Source organism: Cryptomeria japonica, chromosome 4 (genome assembly GCF_030272615.1).
Source record: "Cryptomeria japonica chromosome 4, Sugi_1.0, whole genome shotgun sequence".
Taxonomy (NCBI): Eukaryota; Viridiplantae; Streptophyta; class Pinopsida; order Cupressales; family Cupressaceae; genus Cryptomeria; species Cryptomeria japonica.
In genome coordinates, this window is record NC_081408.1 from 257,716,440 (window position 1) to 257,739,477 (window position 23,038).

Sequence of the window (23,038 nt, forward strand, 5' to 3'; positions counted from 1 at the left end):
TCATATTTTATTTCTTACAATAGAAGATATTAATTAGAAGTATCTTGAGGGCCCACAATGTGTAATTTAGACATCATATAGTCCATGGATAAAATTTTCTAGCTATTTCATTGTCTATCAAATGACTAATGACTTGATGTAATTTGAAGAGTTTTTGGACATGTTGTATTTTTTTGGGCATGTAATATATAAATGTGAGGTTTATGTAGGTACAGTGAAGATGGTGATCATGAAAATTTTGGTATACATAGAGCTTTGACATTACATAATCATTTATTTCAGTATTAAAAATTATTCTATTCAAATAAATAAATCTGAGGTTTTGGATCTTGTGTTATTGGGAGTTTTATGTAGGTACAGTGAAAGTTGGTGATGAAGAAAATGTTAATATACATAGAACTTTCTCATTATATAATCATTTATTTTAGTATTAGAAAAAATTTTATTCAAATAAATCAAATAGATTTGTTTTAATATTCTTTGTTTATATTAAAATTAATCTTCATTTTCATATTAGATAAAAGTAAGAAAAATAAGATTTATGTGTCTCTTTTTTCAATTAATAGATTGTTCAATGTGAAGATGGAGTACAAGAAATTGTTGCAATTTGATCATACTAAATTCTAATACATTGAATGCAATATTGTCAACAATATTAGGTATTAAACCAACAAGTATGAACATTAAATCAACAAGTATTATCATAGCTGTCCCCTGTATATATTTTCAAGATCTTACGAACTCCTAAATTCTAATACATTGAATGCAATACTGTCAACAATATTAGATATTAAACCAACAAGTATGAACATTAAATCAACAAGTACTATCATAAATGTGACCCAGACGATTTACCACATACAAATAAAGGCAGCGTAGAAAAAATTATAATTAATATTTTTCAAAAATATCCCGAGACAAATGTGGCCGATACGATTCACCAGGCAAATAAAAGCACCGTAGAAAAAAATATTATTAATATTTTTCAAAAATATCCCGTGTCTCGTTAGCATGAAGAAATTAAAACAACTCAAACTTCTTATAAGTACATTGTCAAATTTAAAAGCGAACCCGAGTCGTAGACTGCACGTATTTCATTTGGGCTTTGGTGCAAGCCAAGCCAAGAATGAAGATTATGATGATCACTCTGCTACTCTTTTTCTCTGCACTGCCTGCTCATACGATTGAGCATTCTTATCATTCTGATGAACAAGCTCTCATGGGTTTCAAGGCTTTTCCCCTTTTGGATCCATTTAATTCCTTGCTCGATTGGTCTCCCAATCACACCACCTGCAATTGGACTGGTGTTATCTGCTCTTCTCGCCGACAGCGTGTGGTTTCCCTGAATCTCACAGGTATGGGATTACTTGGTCCAATCTCTCCCTTTCTGGGAAATCTTTCCTTCCTTAGAGTACTTGATCTCTCTATTAATAACTTAGAGGGCCATATTCCATACCAAATCGGAAAGCTTTTTCGCTTGAGAATGCTCGAGTTGTCTCGTAACAATTTGGAAGGTCCCATTCCATCCTCTCTAGGAGACTGTCGTTCCTTACAATCTCTTAACCTGTCGTTTAACAATTTAAGTGGAAGCATTCCCTCTGAATTTAGTCTTCTTTCAAATTTAGATACCATGGCATTAGGAATAAACAAATTGACAGGCGTTATCCCAGCTTTCTTAGGAAACTTGTCCCTTTTATCTGCCATAAAATTGCCCGAAAATAAACTCCAAGGTGGCATTCCTTCTGAGTTGGGTATGCTTAGTAGACTAAATTGGCTTAGTCTTCACACCAACAACTTAACAGGGCCGATCCCCATAGCCATTTCCAATTGCACCCGTCTACAAATGTTGCAGCTATATCAAAACCACTTGAGCGGCCCAATTCCATGGGAGTTTGGAAGGCTATCAAAGTTGCAAGCAGTGTATTTGTGGGGAAACCAACTCACTGGGAAAATACCCACCTCAGTGGGTAACTGGACTCAGCTGCAAGTGCTCTATTTGGAGCGCAACAAACTGAGCGGCACAGTGCCCCTGGAATTTGGTAAAATGCAGCAGCTGAGACGGTTTGTTTTGTGGCAAAATCATTTTGTGAGTGGAAGCAGTGGATTATCTATTATAACAGCGTTAACTAATTGCTCCAGCTTGGAAACTCTTGATTTGGGACTTAATTATCTCACTGGCATCTTGCCCACATCAGTTGGGCGCCTATCAAATTCACTGTATTTTCTAGCATTGAACGTAAATGAAATTGGGGGAAACATTCCAGAGGAGATTGGTAATCTCACAAACTTGGCAACAGTAACCCTAGAAGTAAACCGATTCAATGGGACCGTTCCATTTACACTTGGTAAACTTCCAAATCTGGAGAGGTTATATCTGGATGCAAACAATTTACAAGGAAAGATTCCAGAAAGTTTTGGCCTAGCAAAAAGGCTTGGATCGTTATCAATCAGTCAGAACATGCTTTCAGGGCAAATTCCAGATAGTCTGGGCGACCTTCCACAATTACGAAGACTTGAACTTCATCACAATCAGCTGTCTGGGAAAATACCAGCTAGTTTAGGAAATTGTGAGGCGTTGGAAATGGTGGACTTTACCCACAACAAACTAACAGGAAATATACCTCCTGAAGTTGCAGGTCTTCAGAATATTCAGTTATATTTCAATGTGTCCAGTAATTTATTGGAGGGCTCTATTTTGGAAATGAGCAAAATGGTTATGGCTTTAGCTATAGATTTATCCCACAACAACTTCTCTGGCAGCATTCCAAGTGTACTAGAAAGTTGCAAGGAGTTAGAATATTTAAATCTTTCAAAGAATGCATTTGAGGGTCGAATTCCAGAATCACTGGCAAATCTGCAAAATCTTCAGTACATGGATCTTTCTTGCAATAATTTGTCAGGTACAATACCTGAAGCTTTCCAAAAGATGAAAATGCTCCAGCATCTCAATCTCTCTTCAAACCAGTTAACTGGAGAGGTCCCAAAGGCAGGAGCTTTTGCAAAACTTGATGCCTCGGAAATTAAGGGAAATCTTGGCCTCTGCGGTGGATGGATTAACTTGCCGCCATGCTCTCATTCCCATCACAAACAGCCATCAGTCTCCAAAAAGGTGATAATTCCTATTGTAGTTGGTGTTGCAATTCTGTTCATATCTCTTGTATTGGTAGCATTCTCCTATATATGCAGACGTTCCAACGCCCCTGCTCTCAAAATATGGCCTCCAAAAATTTCATATCAAGAACTTGTAGATGCAACTAGTGGGTTCAGTGATCAAAATCTTCTAGGAATTGGCAGTTTTGGGTCAGTTTATAAAGGGATTTTAAATGATGGCACAAATATTGCTGTTAAAGTTCTCAAGTTGCAAGATGAACATGATCATCAAAGTTTCAGTAGAGAATGCAATATATTAAAGAGAGTTCGACATAAGAATGTAATTAAAATCATTTCAGCATGCTCCAACCTTGATTTTAAGGCCTTAATTCTTCCACTCATGTCAAATGGAAGTTTAGAGAGATGGTTGTATCCTTCGGAAGGGGATAGATGCAGATTAAATTTGAGTGATCGAATAAGGATAGCAATGGAGATAGCAGAAGGAATGGCATATCTTCACCATTATTGCTTTGTTCAAGTGATTCACTGTGACCTCAAGCCCAGCAATGTCTTATTAGGAGATGACATGAGTTCATATATAGCTGATTTTGGCATTTCCAGACTTATTTTCGACAATTCCATGGATTCTTTGACTTCTACAGATGCACTTAAAGGATCTATTGGTTACATTGCACCAGGTATATATTTCTTGATATTGCACTCTGCATTTCACTGGTTTTCTTTGTTTATCTTATAAAGTGTTGAATGCTTTAAATGATTTAGGAGTAATTTATTTTTGTTTATTTGTTAATAGAGTATGGAATAGGTGGAAATCTTACTACAAAAGGAGATGTATATAGTTATGGAATTTTAGTTTTAGAGTTGTTGACAAGGAAGAAACCAACAGATGATATGTTCAGTAAAGGACTTAATCTACAAAAATGGGCAGAAATGAACTTTCCAAATAGAATCACAGATTTAGTGGATAATTGTTTCCTTACAGATGTTCATGAATCTGAGAAATCAATGGCAATGGAATGCCTTATTCAATCTGTACAAATTGGTTTATTTTGTACAAGGGAATCACCTCAAGAGCGTCCTAATATGATAGAGATAGTTGAGAGATTAAATACAATCAAAACTACATTTCTTGGTATGCCAAAAACTATTCAATTACCAGTAGATATTTCACCTTTTCTGGACAATAGAAAAGGTATAAATATGGATGGCTGGTCTACATCTACGTCCTAGGTCTAAAGTTATTACTCTCGTTTTGTTTGTTGGCTGATCCAAAAAAAGACAAAGACAATGTTCTACCATATTATATTGCATAGTATAATATATTGAAATGATGCTTAAAATGTATATTTAATATGTTATCATATTTAATGAGGTATAATGTTTTGTATATTGTGAGAATGTGAAATAATGTTAGAATGTGATATTTAATTTGGAAGTTTTCATTTTTTTTTAAATTGTGATTTCTTTGTTCAATAAAAAAAATATGGTATAGTATTTTGTGATATGATTTAAGATATACATTTCAACTTTTAAACAAGAGATGTGGATGTTGTGGATCATGAGGTTGGAAAATTTATTAGAAAGGAAATTTTCATAGAAAGATTTATTTTCTAAATTATTATTTTATTTTTTATTTTTTAGTCAAATTGTAATTTTGATATGTTTGAATTTATGTGTAATATATAATATCAAAATTATTTTGTATTGATTTTTCAAGTATGAATCTAGTCAAAATTTATTCTAAATGTTTTTTTATGTTATTTTTAATGAATATAGTAAATTTTTGAAAGTAGACCATTTTATTTACTTTCATATGTCATAATAGTTAGATATATAGTATTAATCTTTTTAATATTAAATGATTTAGTTTCTAATTGAAAAAATATTGTGATCATGGCAAAGTTTGTATATTTTACCGTTTCTTATTTCTTTTGTGATTATTATGGGAGAATGTCTTAACACGCGTACATATTAAACAATGATACAATCTTTTGTGAAGTTGAGCTTACCCATTTAGTCAATGCCTTATTCTTATACACTTATATACTTCAATGCAATAATTTAAGGCTTGTATTTATTAATATTTCTTGGACATTTACCTCAACATAACAATTATGTATCGAAATGTAGTAGCTGCATATCTAAGATCATTTTCCTCATTTTGGACTTTGTTTAAAATTTAAATTCAATTTTTGGCCAATTGTTGCATATTATTTTTTCCATCTTGAGTTAATTGACTACAAACTAATATGGTTTAGGTACAATATATGCTAGCACGTTTAATGAAATTAATTGGATTCATGTCACATCTCCTTATATTTTAAGCATTATTCATATATCATTTGCATTAGGGGAAGAAAATGTTTCAATCAATGCAATAAATAGAATCCAAATCTTCATAATTATTAAAGAGGATATGCATTCTTGATGAGTATAATCCATAATTATTTAACTAATATTTTTTATTTGAGTTAATAGATGTGCCCTTGTGATATTAAAGATAATCTTAAATAAAGGTATTTCTAAATGTCACTAGTTCTAGGTATCTAAAATACATATAGAGAATGATTTTTCATTAGGTGAGCAATCAAGTACACAACCACATAAACAACTATCAATTTTAGACATAGAAGATCAATCCATGACTATAAATGATACTTGTACTTGTCAATTCAATCCAAAATAAATCAATTTGAATTAAAATTCAATAAGTTAGAAAGATGGAGAGATGCCATTCCTAGAATGGGTATTAGTGAAATTGGAGAACATTTAATGAATACAATCATTCTTTAGTTGCAAAGCTAAGTATCTCTTAAGACCATTATATTTAGTATTTTTGTCATTCCTATAATAGGTATTAATCAAGTTGAAGAATATTTAAGAAACAAGGTCATTCTTTAGTTGCAAAGCTATGTACCTCTTACCATTACATTTCATTTTATAGCTTACCATTTAATTTTAGAATAAATTAGGCCTCTCTACATTCACACATCAAAATATTTTCTAATTTGAATATAGTTTATAAATATAACTCATAGAATATTAGTCGCCATAAAAATTACAAAGTATAATGTATAACATGATTAGAAAAATCTATATATAGGCCTAAACAACCATCACATAACCATAAAAAAGGTCCAAAATGAACAAACTATGCTAGATTGCATTAGTTGCTATAATGTATTGAGAAAGGAATACCACAATAACAAAGAAGCCACATGAGTCAATCATATATAAAAATTACTACTCAATATAGCACATAACTTTAGATTAACCTTCTTATCTTTCTTTTGACATTTAATAATTATATTAATATTATTCACTAAGTTAATAACTATACATTTTAAGCACCTCCTTACATATCGTTCTAGAAAGGTAGAAATCTAGGCACTATAACATAATCTCTAAGATCGACAACATCAAGTAGATTTTATAATTAGAGTCAATTGTAACATCTTATTCCACCTTCTCTTTAACTTTGTGAAGGAAGCTATTTTTGATAGCATGTGTTATCTTTACTCCAAATAAGTTAACCTACAAATGAACCTACATATAGAAAACAATTAGTACTTGATTTCTTTTGATAATTCAAAAGCGACACTACTTTTATCTTCAAAACTATGTAAGTTTTTATTAATATAAATAAATCATAAAATTTTAATTAACAAGACCAAATTGAATTTATTAACTTGTCGCCATGATTTGATTCTTATCACAAATAGCCATTAGTCTCAAGAAAAGTAATAATTCCCATTGTAGATGGTATTGTAATTTTGATCATGTCTCTTATATTGGTAGCATTTTCTTGTATATGCAAACGTTCTAGTGCCCTTGCTCTCAAAGCATCGCCTCTAAAAATTTCATATCAAGAAATTATAGATGCAACTAGTGCGTTTAGTGATAAAAATATTTTAGGAATTAGTAGTTTTTTATCAATTTATAAAGGGATTATAAATGATGGTACAAATATTACTATTAAAGTTCTTAAGTTGCAAGATGGAAATGTTTACCAAAGTTTCAATAGAGAGTGCAATGCATTAAGGAGAGTTCAACATCAAAATGTAATTAAAATCATTTTAGCATGCTCCAACCTTGACTTTAAAGCCTTAATTCCTCCATTCATGTCAAATGGAATTTTAGAGAGATGGTTGTATCCTGCAAAAAGGGATAGATAGAGATTCACTTTGAGTCATTGAATAAAGATAGCAATGGAGATAGCAAAAGGAATGACATGTCTTCACCATTATTGCTTTGTTCAAGAGACCTGGATAATGACCTAAAGTCTAAGAATATCTCATTAGGAGATGATATAACTTCATATATAGTAGATTTTGGAATTTCCAATCTTATTTTTGACAATTCCATGGATTCTTTGACTTCTACATATGCATTCAAAGGATCTATTGGCTACATTTCCCCAAGTAAATATGTCTTGTTATTGTACTCTGCATTTCATTAGTTTTCTTTGTTTATCTTATAAACCATTGAATTCTTCAAATGACGTAGGAGTAATTTATTCAAGTATTAATTTGTTACTCTAGAGTATGGAATGCTTGGAAATATTACTACAAAAGGATATGTATATGGTTATGAAATTTTAGTTTTTTAGAGTTGTTGACAAGGAAGAGAACAATAGATAAAATGTTTAGTCAAGGACTTAATATACTCAAATGGGCAAAAATTAATTTTCTAGATAGAATCTTAGATTTAGTGGATAATTGTTTACTTATAGATGCTTATGAATCTGAGAAATCAATGGTAATGGAATGTCTTACCCAATCTGTATAAATTGAGTTTCTACATGAGTCACCTCAAGAGCACCCTACCATGATAGAGATAGTTCAGAGATTAGATACAATTAAAGCAACATTTCTTGGTACACCAAAAAATATTCAATTGCCAATGGTTCACCTTTTTTGGGTAATACAAGTGGTATAAATATGGTTGGCTAGTCTACGTCTACATCCTAGTTCTAAAGTTATTATTTGTAATGTAAAATTAGGAATTAAGGTTTTAACAAGTAAATCCACAAAAAACAACCCAATTATCCCACATACAATGAAAGAGGGGTGATCCTAATAGATCTAGCCTCAATCCCACTAAGGAAGGGTTAAGAAGTCTGATTATATTCAGCTGGTTGTGGAGTTTATCCTCTTTCTAAGTTGAATCTAGATTGTTTGTAAATTAGGGTAAGATAGTGAACTATTGAAGCAATCCGACAGAAACAGTGAGTTGTAGATATTGTAAATTGAGCCACCAACCTAGATTTGAGAAAAATAATATGTTTTAGATCTATTCCTAGAAATTCAGGCTAATTTTTTTGTACCAAGTAGTATCAATTTGACATGGTCCTCCGAATTTTCCTCTGAATTTTCCACCGTTGAATGTGTGAATTCTATCGATCCTCCTAATTACAACTTTGTACATCTTCCTGCACACAAACAAAAAGGTAAATATGCTGGGAATAGGGGTTTGCCTTGTGTTAAACCCTAGTTTTGGAATTAACCATGAAATTGAATTGGTTAATATAAATGAGAGACTAGAATAAAATACTTTAATTTTGAGGGAAAGACTGAATCTAAAAATATAATGCTAGAAACCACAATGTTACCTTGATGAAGTTTTGTTTGTCTTCTCAAAGGAATTATGTTTTCATGTAGATTTGTGTTCATAAAACATATATCATAAATGTCATCTTCAATGCTTGAAACCTTGACTTTACTTCTGCTCCAAAGCTTAATGAATGATTGATTGCTTGCTCAATTAAACCTGCCAGAGTGTAGGTCTTGATTTCAATTCATCAGGTGATTGATTACATTTAAAATGAGAGGGGTAGACCTACTTTTATATTTTCTTGTCAAAAATTAAATTGAATTTCTACAACAAGCCGACACAGGGATATATTTCTCACTCATTAGAGATGACTATTGAGAGGGGCCAATTTAGGGCCCGTTTAAGAGGCCCAGGGCATATACAAATTGATCTTGATTTAAGACTAGGGCGTGGTATGTCTTGGTCTTGATTTAAAACCAAGGCATGGTACGTCCTAGTCCTGGGAATGGATGAAAATGTGAAATAGGTAAATGGACTCCAAACGAGGGGCTAAGTTGAGAAATGGATGAAAATGTGAAATAGGTAAATGGTGTGAGCAAAACCAGCATTGCATTAAGGCCTTGGAAGATGGAATGCTAAAGTGAGGCCTAAGTGAGGAAAAAAATTTAGGCAAGTACAATTTAGGACACTACATTCAACTCCCACTTTAGCAGGAGTATGAGACTAGGCATAGGGTGATCCCATAATACTGAGTTACACTTTTTGGCCAAACTTAACACTAAAATCAACACATTGCACTAGATATTTACTTTCTAACACTTATAGAAGATAAACCATTAAAAATTGAAAGATGAAGTAAACTACCGATTTGTGAGATTTTTCATATATATTCCAAATTATTTATTTTTAAATAATTAGAAATGAGTTGTTTGTATTGTTATGTAACTTTTAATGAATTTATAGTTACAAAAATCAACATTATTCAGAAGTGACATTTATTCTATAATGAATAACATTTTTTATAGCAAGAAGGAAATTTTAGATTTTAAAATATAGATTTGTCACACCAATATCTAGTGGATGGATATTTTTTCATAATTTTTTGTTACATTTATTTTTTTTAGCTAATTTTTGAAGTCAAAGTAATTGCAATTTGGATAGTATTCAGTAATGCATAACCTTTTTTTGTATGCATTTAAATTAAATTATTCTTTTTGTGTTGAAATGAGGATATCAATACCTAGGGGAAATGATATTTTTACAATTTTTTTCTCTATTTTTTAATTTTTCCACATGTGTGAAACACAATCCTTAATGTTCGATGAAAAAACTACATTCATTAGAAATAAAACATAAATGTATTAATGAAATTAAATATATTTAAAATTATAATATTTGGAAAACTTATAATAAGGACTACATACTTAAAAATAATTTTTAAATGACTTCATTTGACCCACCAAAAGCTAATGTAAAAGTGGTTTTTTATCAGGATTTTGATAGGTGTGAAGGAGACTCCATTGGAGGCATGATTTGAGAGTAGAGAGGTTCTATCAAAGGGATTTTGATCTAGAGGATTTGATTGAATTCTCTTCAATTAATTACTTCAAATGCGAATTCTCAAGGCTTAAATCATTATATTTTCTAAAAAATGTATGATTTCAACAAAAATCAAGATGTGCCAAAAAGTCTAACCCAATGTTGTGGGATCACCCCATACAGTAAAGTATAAAGGTTTCAATTGAAAACTTTCATCAAGATATCAAAGAGATAAGACATACTAAGCCCCCAGGGACTTTAGGATCTCACTACTCTAATATCAAGATAAAAGAGACATCATAAAAAGAGAGAACACATGACTACTATCCTAGTAAGATTTGCTTACTATGAACTTCATAAAAAAGAAAAATACCAAATTACAAAGAAAAAGGCTTGACTTGCAAAGTAACTTGAGTGTGAAATTATGTTATAGTGTGTGCATAAAGTGTAATAATGAGTAGAGTGTATGCCCCCGCATTAAAGCAATTGTGTACACCTTATCGGGATCGATTTATTTAAGGTAGTATGCATCCAAAAGACAAGCATATTACCACAACGAGATGTCCCCATGAAAGGACAAATCAAAGGATAATGGTTACAAAACATAAAAGCACATAAGGGATCCACTAACTTTGGGGTCCGTATGTTGTATATTATGAATATTTATATTGAATTGACCTTATTTCCCAAAGGTAGTAGAACTACAAACACAATGGAAGAAGAGCACATGCGTCTTTTGAGTCAACACAAAAGAGACCAAAAGAGATCTCAACGCTTTTTATCGTCCCTAAGTAGACAACACAAGGGACAATATTTAGACGAGTTGAGATACAAATAGAAGAATGTCACAACAAATTTGGTCTCTTTATTAGCTTGCACCAATGGAGTGACAAGGGTCATATAAAGAGAACCTAACATAGCACAAAAACACAACATGGGGGAAGCACATTACAAAGAAGAAAACACATAGGAGAGGATCTATGAAACGAATGATTCTAGTCAAGCAAATCACCTGCCTCCAAATCTTGATAAAAATCATTTAGGGTAGGTGGAAAAGATGTGAGAGGAGCTACTTTGAGCACGATAGATGGTGCTACTACAAGTTCCAAACAAGGACCATGATTTAATGATGAGACACTTTGTTTCTCACTAGGAGCTAGGGTTGATGTTTTTGAAAAATATGAAGATAGATTATGGTTAACATCAACAAGCTCATATATATCATTAGAATCATTAGAATCAACATTGTTACCATGAACAAAATCATCATCCATGTCATCATCTATATTAATAAAAATAGTATCTCTAATGCGAAAAGAGCATGAACCATCATTTTTCTTAAGCATTTTTAACCTTGGTGATTTAGGCTGAACTTCCTCCTTAGGGTTAGGATAAGGCTAGACAAATGGGATCAAGTCATTATTTGGTGTCTTTGGGGAAGAAATGGTTTGGGGAGCAAGTTCACAAGCCTTGGCATGACATCTTCATTAGCATTCTCTTGCACAATGGTTTCTTTTAGTTTTAGTCAAAACTTGTGAAGGTTGAGGATCAATAGACATAGGCTTCTTTTCTTCATTTAAAGGAGAAGGAACATAGAGAACCTTACTAGGTTGAGACATTGAGGATTCCAAGTGTTTTCCTTTGTAAGATGTAGGTGGTGTGACTCAAGGATAACTTTAAGAAACCACCTGCCCCACCCCCCCCCCCCAGGAAAAAGTGTAAAATCCTACCGAATCCAACATTATTTTTAGGGGGGAATTTTCATATTCATGGTGAATTTTTTTTCAAATTAGGAAAAAAAATTAATTTGTATTGCCAATTTTTTTTAAACGTATGAAAATTCCATAAAATCCTGGCAAATAATTCATTACTATGGGGGAAAATATATAATGTATGAGGCGAATTTTTTGCATTTAAAGGAAAATATATATAAGTGTATGGGCAAAAAGTTTTATTGCGAAGGAAAAATAATTTAATTGTATTGGCGAATTTTATCTACCATTTGAAAATTGTTTAATTTTATTGGCTAATCTTTCGTTATTTATAGAAAAATAAATAATTTATTGGTGATTTCATTTCCATTTTCATTATCTATTAATAGCCACTTTTCAAGAGTTGTGACTCATCATGTGGGCCAATGCCAAATTTATGCAACATCCTTCAATTTATAATTTTAAATATACTATTTAAGATCGTCCGAATCGTAGATCAATGGCTAAAGTTTTATTTCGGCTCAAATTTCTTAAGGAAATGTAGTTCTCCAAAAAGTCTCTGGAATGTCAATGGAGACACAGATCAAATCTTAACCCTGTGCCTTAACTTGATCGTCGATTACAACTGGTTAGTATGTTACATGGATGGGTGATAATGTTGCACAGTCTTAATTGACATTTTAAATGTCTTGTCATTGACATTCTCTAATTGCGATCCACTCAGCACTCATGACTTCCGATTTGGTAGTGGGACCAACAATATTACCAATTTCACACACTTGTGCATTTATGGCAAATATTTAAGGGAGATACGAAAGATTTTTTTTTTAAAAAGAACAAAGGAATTAAGAGGGTTAGAGAAGGAATTGCTATTTATAGATGATCTACGCTTCTTTCTTCTTCAATTTGCCTTTGAAATTTTGCCTCTGGTCTAGGTCTTTAGGCTATATATAAATTTGATATTCAAATTTATGAAGATGGACACACGTATCTAGTTGAGAAGCACATCTAAAGAGGACCAGAAGGCATTTTTGGGATTGGTCAAAGACACAACCCTCACATTAGTTTGTAAGGAGGTTGGACTTTTTACAAATGAGGCTGTAAGGATGGTGTTGGGCCAATAATTTTTGTGAATTTGTTGATAGATATCAATTTAACATGGACATTACATCTTGGTTTTTGTCATCTCTTCTGGACCTTGGAGGAGACAAGGTGGATATGTTGATGCTATTAAGGAAGATCTTCAAAGAATAATTTTTGGGGGACGACGTTCAAGTTGTCGTCTTTGCAGAAATAGGGGTGGTGATCCCTTGGGCAAGTGATTTACACAAGCTTCTCCAGCCAGGCTGAAATGTGGTCAAGCAACCTTTATTTTGAACCTGAATGCTAAGCAGTTGACATGACATAGGAAATGGGCTCGGATTGGTAGGGATTTTCTTCGAAAATGGTTTCTCCTGGATGAATTTCCAGACTATGAATGGCTCGATGAATTCTCAGAGCTTATCCTCTCTAGAGAATTCTAATTAGATGGAGGGTAAGATCCTTAGGGTTCCCCATGAAGGGTTTTAGTTTTTTGGATACCATCATACCACTAGTCCACTACCACTGCCCTAGTAGTTTTGTTTTTTTTGGCTAGTTCCATGTAACCTCCCTCATTTTGGCTTTAAATTATTGAAGGGACTCTGACAATCGACTATTGTAAATTTGTGGAACATATTAATGAAAATTTTTCCTTTTATGGATTTAAAAAATGCTTTCAGGACCTCATTCTTTTGCACTTAGCAGATACTAGTTTGTGAATGAAATGGCCAAAATTGTGTTATCGTGTCTAATAATTTATGGGCAAAATTCAAATTATAATGCAGTACTGAGTTAATAATTTGTGAATTTAAAAATGAACCAAACAAATGTACGTGTGTGATTTTGTGAATCGTTAACAAAATGAAATTACTATATAGTAGCAAGCACTTGGTTAATAATTAAGATTTAGTTGAATAATAATAATTTCATAAAAGAAATACATGACGACAGGAAAATATGGTGGTTGGGAAAAGCATGAGTGAAAATAGATATGCCCATTCTTCTAAGGGTTGTGAAAAGGCAAATAGCCTTTATTGGTAGGATTAAAGATAAGAGGCTGGTCTCAACTCTGAGAACAGACTATCATCTTGTCCTGCATGCAATCAAGATGATTCTGGGAGAAGAATATATTCAAGCCTACCATAGGTATAGGGTAGGCTTGAATATTTTTTTCCTAGGTTGGACGAAGAGCTGAGAGGCTTCATGGCTAGGGCACAGTCCAATGGTGTATATTATTTATTTTAATTAATTGTTAAAACAAACTATGATTAGAAATGTTTTATAATTTATAAAACATTATAAACCATAACCTTAATCAATATATTGTTTTATAATCTTTCAGATGTTTAAAATACTTAATAATTACATTGAATAAGAAAAATAAACAAAAAAATTTGTTTGGATATATGTTTTTTTATTTTTTATAAAGTTAAGATGCATGATTTTTAAGTTTCTAAATTATAGAAATTAGTTTTCTCCAATCTAATTGGCTTGGAAAATTTACATCTTATTACCAGAATTTCAGGATCCACTATCTAAATGAATTTTTTTAGGTATGTTAAAATAATATTAAGCATGTTTTAATTTTCTTATCAAATTTATTTTACACATCCACCAAACAAATATTTAACAAATTCTAAATCTTTTGAAACTTTATATAAGTAAATAGACATATATATAATTTTAATTATCCTTATTAAATTTAATAATATAAAACTTTGATAATAAAATAATATTATCAATAATATAATATAACATTAAAAATATTATATTCCTTGGAGCGGGAAAGATTTTCAAATTTGGGAAATTGGGTAGGAGAGATATGGGCCCGCATGAAACCAAGCTGGAAGTACATATCATGAAAATTTAAATAGGCTAATTGATTCAAAAGGTATTTTGAAGAGTAGCGATATAGTCAAGTTGAAAGGGGAACATTTTATGAGTCATAATGGTCTTGAAATAAACATCATTAAATGACATAGGAACACAGGTGTTTTAAGATATCAAGTCAAATAGACAGTGGAAGTACCTCTAGTGCCAACTCTATAGCCTATCCTTTCAAGGGGTAACTTCACATGAGCGAACCATGTTACAAAGATCACTGGAAAAAAATTGATTTGAGTGTATTCAGACACTCATTATGGGCTTTAAACTCAAGTTCGAGAAGCTTCACCGTCTTTTTTAAGATTAATTTTTTTAACAAATTATCAATCGTTTTCTCTTTGTGTTTTGCATAGCAGAGTGAATCTTTTTAATGGATTCTAATATCAGGTTAATTGCAAAGAAGAGACAAATGGATTTTTGGGGCCTATCACAAGCAAGAGGCTCCAACAAGTGATGAATATTTTCCATCCACTTCTCCTAGATGTTATCTGTGACATTCTGGGTGTTCAATTTATTAAAACTAGTCATAGGAATCAAGTAAATACTAACATCCCGACTCATTTTCTGGCTACTATTCTGAATAAATTTTATCAAAAATGTTATGGGATTTGAGGAGGATGGGGTTCTGGTTCCTCCAATAGGGGATGAAATTGATATTAATCTTCCATGGGTTAATGAATTCAAATGTATTACCGGTAGGCGAGGAGAAGATGACCCCTTTTGAGAGTCTGAGAGCAGCAATGAAAGTGAAAATGATGAAGAAGATGATGATCCAACTTCAGGAGGGGATTGAGCTCTGTAGAGGATGATAGATATGTAGTGTCATAAAATTAAAACCTTAGTAATTTTAACCATATTTGAAGTCCTCACCTTGGTGACGACATCTCCCTTCCTAACCGAGACCCCATTCTGCATTTTCACCCCTTGTCCCCTTCCTGTTTGAGCCTTGAGATAGCCTCAAGACCCTGTTTGGGCCCCAAGATAGGGCAAGACAGGGCCATGGCACCCCTATCCCCCTAGGAAAAGGGCGTGGCACCCCTATCCCACCCTCTTAGGATGGCCCCAAGATAGGTTTCCCCGATCCCATCAACACTTTAGGATCCCAAATCTCCCTGATGTCGGCCTTTGGTGAGATGAATTAATCTCTTGAAGCATGTATAGAAGGGAATTAGTCCTCTCATTTGAGAACATTGAATTCAAGTATAATCTCTTCATTATCATCATCAAGCATTCAAGTCTTCAAGCATTCATCAAGTCTTCTTTTCTTCATGTGTCTTCTTCATTCATCCATTGGAGCAACATTACAACATTCATTTGCAAGCATGTGTGTGTGTTAGGGTTTTGTCATGTTACATGCCATTTCATGCAATACTTGTGATTACATTCAAGAAGAAAATAAATTATCATCAACAAGTTGCAGATCTACAAGGTACACATTTCCATTGTTTACATTCAAGCATTTGCAATTACTTTCATTCAAGGTTGATTCCTCAACTGGAGTTTGACTAGGGCAAACCCCTATCCCCAACTCATCTTCCTCTCTTTTATTTGTGTAGGTTGTAGGTGTGTAGTTGTGATTGTAGGTTTAGGTTTCATTTGTAGAGACGGAAGAACCCTTTTCATTTCACAGATTTTGTAGAGGACCATATACATTGTTGCCATGGTCCTGACGAATTTTCTCCAAATTTGTAGGGCAGATCTGTATCAGTCTGATTAGCTCAGATCCGAAGTTACAACATGATCCCAAACCAATAGATCCTCATTTCACCCATTTTATCTCTCTTTTCTGCATAGTCAACAAGTCAACCCTTGTATTTACAAAAGGGAAAATTGCATTTCACCCTTGCAATTCACTTAGTGTTCTGATCCTTATTCACTCTAGGGTTTGGATCTAGTGAATTCAACCCCTCTTTTGAATGTAAAGTATTTCCCAAGTGAAAATCATCCTAGTGATTTCCTTTCTCTCTCCTAGGTAGGGAATCACTAGGGTTCAATTTTCCTCAAGATTAGTGGTGCCCTATACTCCTTGTGGTATTGGGGGATTTTTTATCCTCAAGATTAGTGGTGCCTTATACTACTTGAAGAGGGAAAAATAGATTTGAAAGGTAAACTGATCAAAACATAACGAAATAAACATGCAGAATGCTAAAATATCATTAAAAGACCATTTCACCTTGCTATTTTACCTTCTCCTTCGGATTGAGCTTGATGAAGTGAAGGTGCCTCTTGATAATGCTCCACTTGATATGCTCCTTTGATTACTAGATGTGGATGGCTCTCCAATAATGTGCACAAATGATAAGGATGAATGATAAGGATGAGATGATCAAGTTGCCAAGATGATTTCCTGGGCTCAAAAGGGCAGCATAAGCTTATTGGATTTCAAGATGTTTTGAATGAAGGGATGGAACCCTATTTTATAGGAAGAGGAGAGGAAAATGGATGGCTAGGATGAATTTGAGATGAAGGGCTAAGTTTTCTTGTGAGCTCACACAAGCTCCAAGAGAGGGTGTGGAGACCAAGAAATATTCCTTAAAGGCATTTCGTATCTCCACACTCTACAAGATGCATTGGAGGAATTAAAAATTCTCCAAAAATGGATATTATGGGGATTAGAAGAATAAAAAGGAATTAAAAATTCCTTGGGAGAGGGAAATGCCTAGAGGAATGTGAGATTTTGAAAATCTTACATTCATCTAGAAAAAGAGCATTTAAAGCTAGTGGTTGGATGAAAGGACAAAGAGTTGACTTTGTGGCTAATCATGATGATTAGCCATTAACAACTCATTAGGAAGGGGATTAGAGAAAATGTTAGGTGGGATTTATATTTGTAGGAGAATTTGAATAGGAGAGAGAATGAGTGGAAGGAATAAAAAATTAGAAGAATAATGTTAAGTGAGTTTAGGGAGTTTCTAGAAGAATTTATTAGGTTAATGATGAATTAAGAAGATGATTTGTAGGAATCATGTAGGTTAACTAATTAATTGAAATTAATTAGCTAAGAGGAAGATTTGTGAGGATTTGATTTTTTAGAAGAATAAAGAAAGGGATTGATTTATTAAATAAATCATATGCTATAGTGACAATATTAATTATATTTAATTAATATTGAGAAGAATTTTAATTAACATAATTAATTAATTAATTATGTGAGGAATTAAAAATAATTAAAATAATTATTTTTAAGTGTCCACATTTTGCCCCTCTTTGAAGTGACGTGTGATGACACATTGATTCAAAGAATAATCTTGTTTTGATGTTGATATTGGTTTGATAGGATGCCCTAGCTCTTGATTTATAGATTACAGTATGGTGATGCCCCCTTGGGAGATCAATTGAGGTATTTGATCTTTGGAGTTTTGCAAAATTGATATCTCGATAGATTTGATTTGATTCGATTGATAAGATCTAGATTCAGTCTGGTTTCAAGAAGAATTCATCCTGTATAAGACAAAGATGATCAAAGTGTCTGGTTTCAGGAAGGATTCATCCTATATAAGACATGATTGATCACAACATCTGGTTTGAGGGAGGATTCATCTTGTATAAGACATGATAAGAGCGTCTGGTTTTAGGAAGGATTCATCTAGTATAAGACATGATCGATCACAACATTTGGTTTCAAGAAGGATTCATCCTATATAAGACATGATTGATCACAATGAACGTCTGGTTTTAGGAAGGATTCATCCTGTATAACACATGATTAGAGCGTCTGGTTTCAGGAAGGATTCATCCTATATAAGACATGATCAGATCACAACGTCTGGTTTCAGGAAGGATTCATCCTATATAAGACATGATCAGAGCGTCTGATTTCAGGAAGGATTCATCCTGTATAAGACATGATCAGATCACAACGTCTGGTTTCAGGAAGGATTCATCCTATATAAGACATGATCAGATCACAACGTCTGGTTTCAGGAAGGAATCATCCTGTATAAGACATGATCAGAGTGTTTGTTTTTAGGAAGGATACATCCTGTATAAGACATGACTGATCACAACATCTAGTTTCAGGAAGGATTCATCTTGTATAAGACATGATCAGATCACAACATCTGGTTTCAGGAGGGATACATCCTATATAAGACATGAATCAGAATCAGAATTGATTATGTGAGGAAAAAAAAGAAAAATAGAGGAAGAAAAATTAGGGTGGAAGGGATAAATGAGAAAGATATATGAAGTAGTCATGAGGTATTTGGAAAGAAGAATAAGAGATGCGAGACCACAGAGGAAAATGGGGGCGATTGAGAACTCCATGGGATTATTGAGTTTAGGATTTGATGGAATGATGGTGAGATTTTGTGCACAATAAATGTGGAGAGCCAACCTAGTTTGATGTTGCCCTGAGTGACTTGCACCACTGATTATAGAAATCAGGATGCCATGAGAAACCCAAGGCGTGGACTGACTCTGCAGACAAATGGGAATTTCTTGCACACAACAATGAAAGTGTTAAGAAACACTAATACAAAGTTGTGGGTTTGTGCAAGGAAACCCTCAAACACACCGATACCTCTTGTACACGAGAAGGTAAGTGCTGGTAAACACTAGTACAAGTCACCGGTTTATACAAGAAGGATCCAAAACATGCCATACTATGAAATATGCCTCAGTATGCACCTATCATAACATACCTGGATATGGAAGAACCCAGGTAGTCGTAAATAGTGGCAGTTGTAGGGCAAAAGATGCAAGCCTATATGAAAAGATCTAACAAAATCTAGCAAGTCTCTTCCTTGCGACCAAATGATACCTCTTGCCAAGAGTAGAACTAGGATGGACTTGGGATTGTTTCTCAAGACTTCTTGAAGCTTATACAGAGGCATAAAAACTCAGTTTCACTGGGACATTTCTTGTTCATGACTTAGGTGAAGACTCATCATCATACGCATGTTTTATTGGGAGGCGGAAAAGAAGGAATGTTGTGCATGGGTGGGCTGGATGGTAGATGATTTGTAGTATCGACATGATAGACAGTGGATCCGGTTATTTACCTTGGTGCCTACATAGAGGTTTTCACCAAGATACTTGCCCATAGTGCCACAAATTGTTTTTCTTTCTTTTTCTAATTTTTTTTTTTCTTAATTTTTTTGTATCATAAGGTGCCTGTTTGCCAGGTTCGCACCAAAGTGATGATTTTTTCAGGATCTTTTTTTTTTTCATTTTTTTATTCTTTTTTACAATTTAAGACTTTCTAAGGACTAAGCATAAAACCTTTTGAGGTGCATGATATTCATCGGGTCATCCAAAGGGTCACCTTCAGGAGTAGCCAACTGATAAGCTCCTGATCCATATTTCCCTATGATTACATATGGTCCAAGCCAATTAGGCTTGAACTTGCCTTTCTTTTCTCTTTCTTGTAGATTTTTCTGATTCTCCATGAGGACAAGATCGCCAACTTGGAATTCTTAGGTTCTGACTTTTTTATGATAACTCATGCGCAGATGGTTTTGATATACTTGGAGATGATTCAAGGCCTTGAGGCGCCTTTCATCTAACAATTCTAGCTCTTGTAAGTGGGCAATTCTGTATTCTTCCTCTGGTAGGATGTTTTGCAACGATACCCTTAGAGAGGGGATCTTGATCTCAAGGGGAAGGATAGCTTCAGAACCAAATACTAGGGAATAAGGAGTGGCACCTATGGGGGTGCAGATGGAGGTGCAGTATGCCCATAATGCAGGATGGATTTGGAGGTGCCAATCACGGCCCGCTTCATTGACTATCTTTTTGAGGATTTTTATTAGGGTTTTATTAGAAGCCTCAGCTTGGCCATTGCCTTGGGGATAATATGGAGTGGAGAAGCGGTGTTGGATGTTGAATTTTTGCCAGAGTTCTTTGACATCCTAGTTTTTAAATTGTTTACCATTATCTGTGATGATAACTTTTGGGATGCCATATCGGCAGATTAGGAAGTTCAAGATGAATTTGGATATTTGCTTGCCGGTGGTGAAAGTAAGAGGGATAGCCTCTACCCACTTGGTGAAGTATTCGGTGGCAGTGATAATGAATTTATGTCTGTTGGAAGATGAAGGGTGGATTTTCCCAATGAGATAGAGCCCCCACTGCGAGAAGGGCCATGGTGTAATGAATGGCTGCAATTCTTGTGACGGTGCATGAATCTTGTCGCCATGCTGCTGGCAAGGGATGCATTTCTTCACATAGTTATATGCATCTTCTTCTATTTTAGGCCAATAGTATCCTATTCTCAAAAGTTTTTTTAGCCAATGTGAGTCCACTTGAGTGTGCCCCACAGATGCTCTCATGTACTTCGCGTAATGCCCATTTAGCTTCTTGTTTATCTAAACACCTTAGGAGGGAACCATCAAAATGCCTTCTAAACAAGGTGTCTATAAGGATGGTGTAACGGGCACATCGGCGGATGAAAGTTTGTTGTTGGGTTTTGGTGAGATGTGGGGGAATGGTGTTGTCTTTGAGGAAAGTGAAGGTTTCTTGGTACCAAGGGGACTCGGGACCAACGAGAACACACACCATTTCAGACTCTGGTAGGTCATATGCCAGTATAAATAATTGCTCGACCAAGAACTCACACTTCTGACTTTGTGTTGGCATTTGAAGGAGGGAGCTAATGGTGGCCATTGCATCTGCAACCCTGTTGTTTGTTCGTGGGATTTGATCAAACTTGATTGTCGTGAAATGTTGCTTAAGATCTTCAACCATGGTACAGTAGGGAAGGATTTTATCATCTTTTGTCTGGTATTCATCATTGACTTGTTTTATGACAAGCTGGGAATCGCCATAGACTTGTAATTCCTTTATTTTCCAGTGGATAGCTAAGTGTAAACCTGTGATGAGGGCCTCGTATTCTGCTATGTTATTAGTACATGCAAAGGCTATCTTGTATGATTTGGGGATGCCATCTCCTTGAGGTGTGACCAATAATATTCCTGCCCTCGATCCATTTTGAGTGTAGGAACCATCAAAATACAATTTCTATGTGGAGGATGTGGTAACAGTCATAATGAACTCATCTGGTAATTCTGTGAGAAGAGGATGGTTGCTTGGAAGTGGAGCTTCAGCCAACTGATCTGCAATGACTTGTCCCTTGATTGCCTTTCTGTCCACATATTCAATGTCAAACTTGCTTAAGAGCATGACCCATTTGGTGGTTCTGCCAGTGAGAGCAGCTTTGGACAAGAGATATTTAAGTGGATCAATTTTAGCAATTAATTTTGTCTTATTATTTAGCATATAGTGTCGTAGTTTTTGTGTGTTGAACACTAATGCCAAACATGCTCTTTCAATGGGGGTGTAATTGAGTTCATATCCTACCAACGTCTAACTGATGTAGTAAATGGCATGTTCCTTCTCTTGATCTTCTGTTTGTGCCAGTAATTCCCCCAATGCCACTATAGTAGCACATATGTACAAAATGAGGGGTTTTCCAGGGGTAGGTGGCATCAAAACTGGAGGTGATGCTAGATATTCTTTTAATTTTTCAAAGGCCTTTTGACAGAGGCAATCCCATTTGAATTTTGTGTCTTTACGTAACAAGTGTGCAAATGGATGGCACTTGTCAGCTAGCTGTGAAATGAAATGCTTGACGGACTGGAGTTTTCCCTGGAGACTGCATAGTTGTCTGAAAGTTTTTGGCAGAGGCATTTCTGTATGCGGGAAAAGTGGGCTGATAAAACTTAATATGTGAAAATATTGTTGCATACTAGTCCACACACACACAAGACTTCTTGATGCAAGCTATGGAGTAACGACGTGTCACTTAGCTTCCCAAGGTGGGTCCCATGGTTCTCTATCTCACAATGTCCCTCAAACCAATGTTTTTGCTCTCAGATCACTAAGCAAAATGGTTTAGGGATGGCAAATGCGAGAACGAGGGATGCTTTGATTGATTTTAGAATGAAAGTTATGCTAAGCTATGTATGATTCTAGAAATGCAATAAACCAGATGATAAGATGACAAGGTTAGTATGAATACTATCCTAACATAATATATTAAGTCTATGATTGAGCTAAATGATAAAGAAAGTACTCTAAACATGCATATTTAGACTAAATTCTATTTCAAAGAGAGGCTAAATGATGAGCATAAAATGATATATGAGCTTGAATTTATTTGAGCATAAGTGTGATAATATAAACTTGGAGGATCATTTCAAATGGAGGAATGAGAGCTC

The 23,038-nt window shown here is 34.2% G+C and overlaps 1 protein-coding gene across 1 annotated transcript; it reads left to right on the forward strand.

Annotated features, from left to right (window-relative positions):
• The first annotated feature begins 1,064 nt into the window (after positions 1-1,064).
• Positions 1,065-4,371, forward strand: LOC131065434 (receptor kinase-like protein Xa21). Its single transcript, XM_057999941.2, has 2 exons — positions 1,065-3,788; positions 3,905-4,371. Exons 1-2 carry the CDS (start codon positions 1,127-1,129, stop codon positions 4,339-4,341), a joined length of 3,099 nt encoding a protein of 1,032 aa, XP_057855924.2. The 5' UTR covers positions 1,065-1,126; the 3' UTR covers positions 4,342-4,371.
• The last annotated feature ends 18,667 nt before the right edge of the window (positions 4,372-23,038 follow it).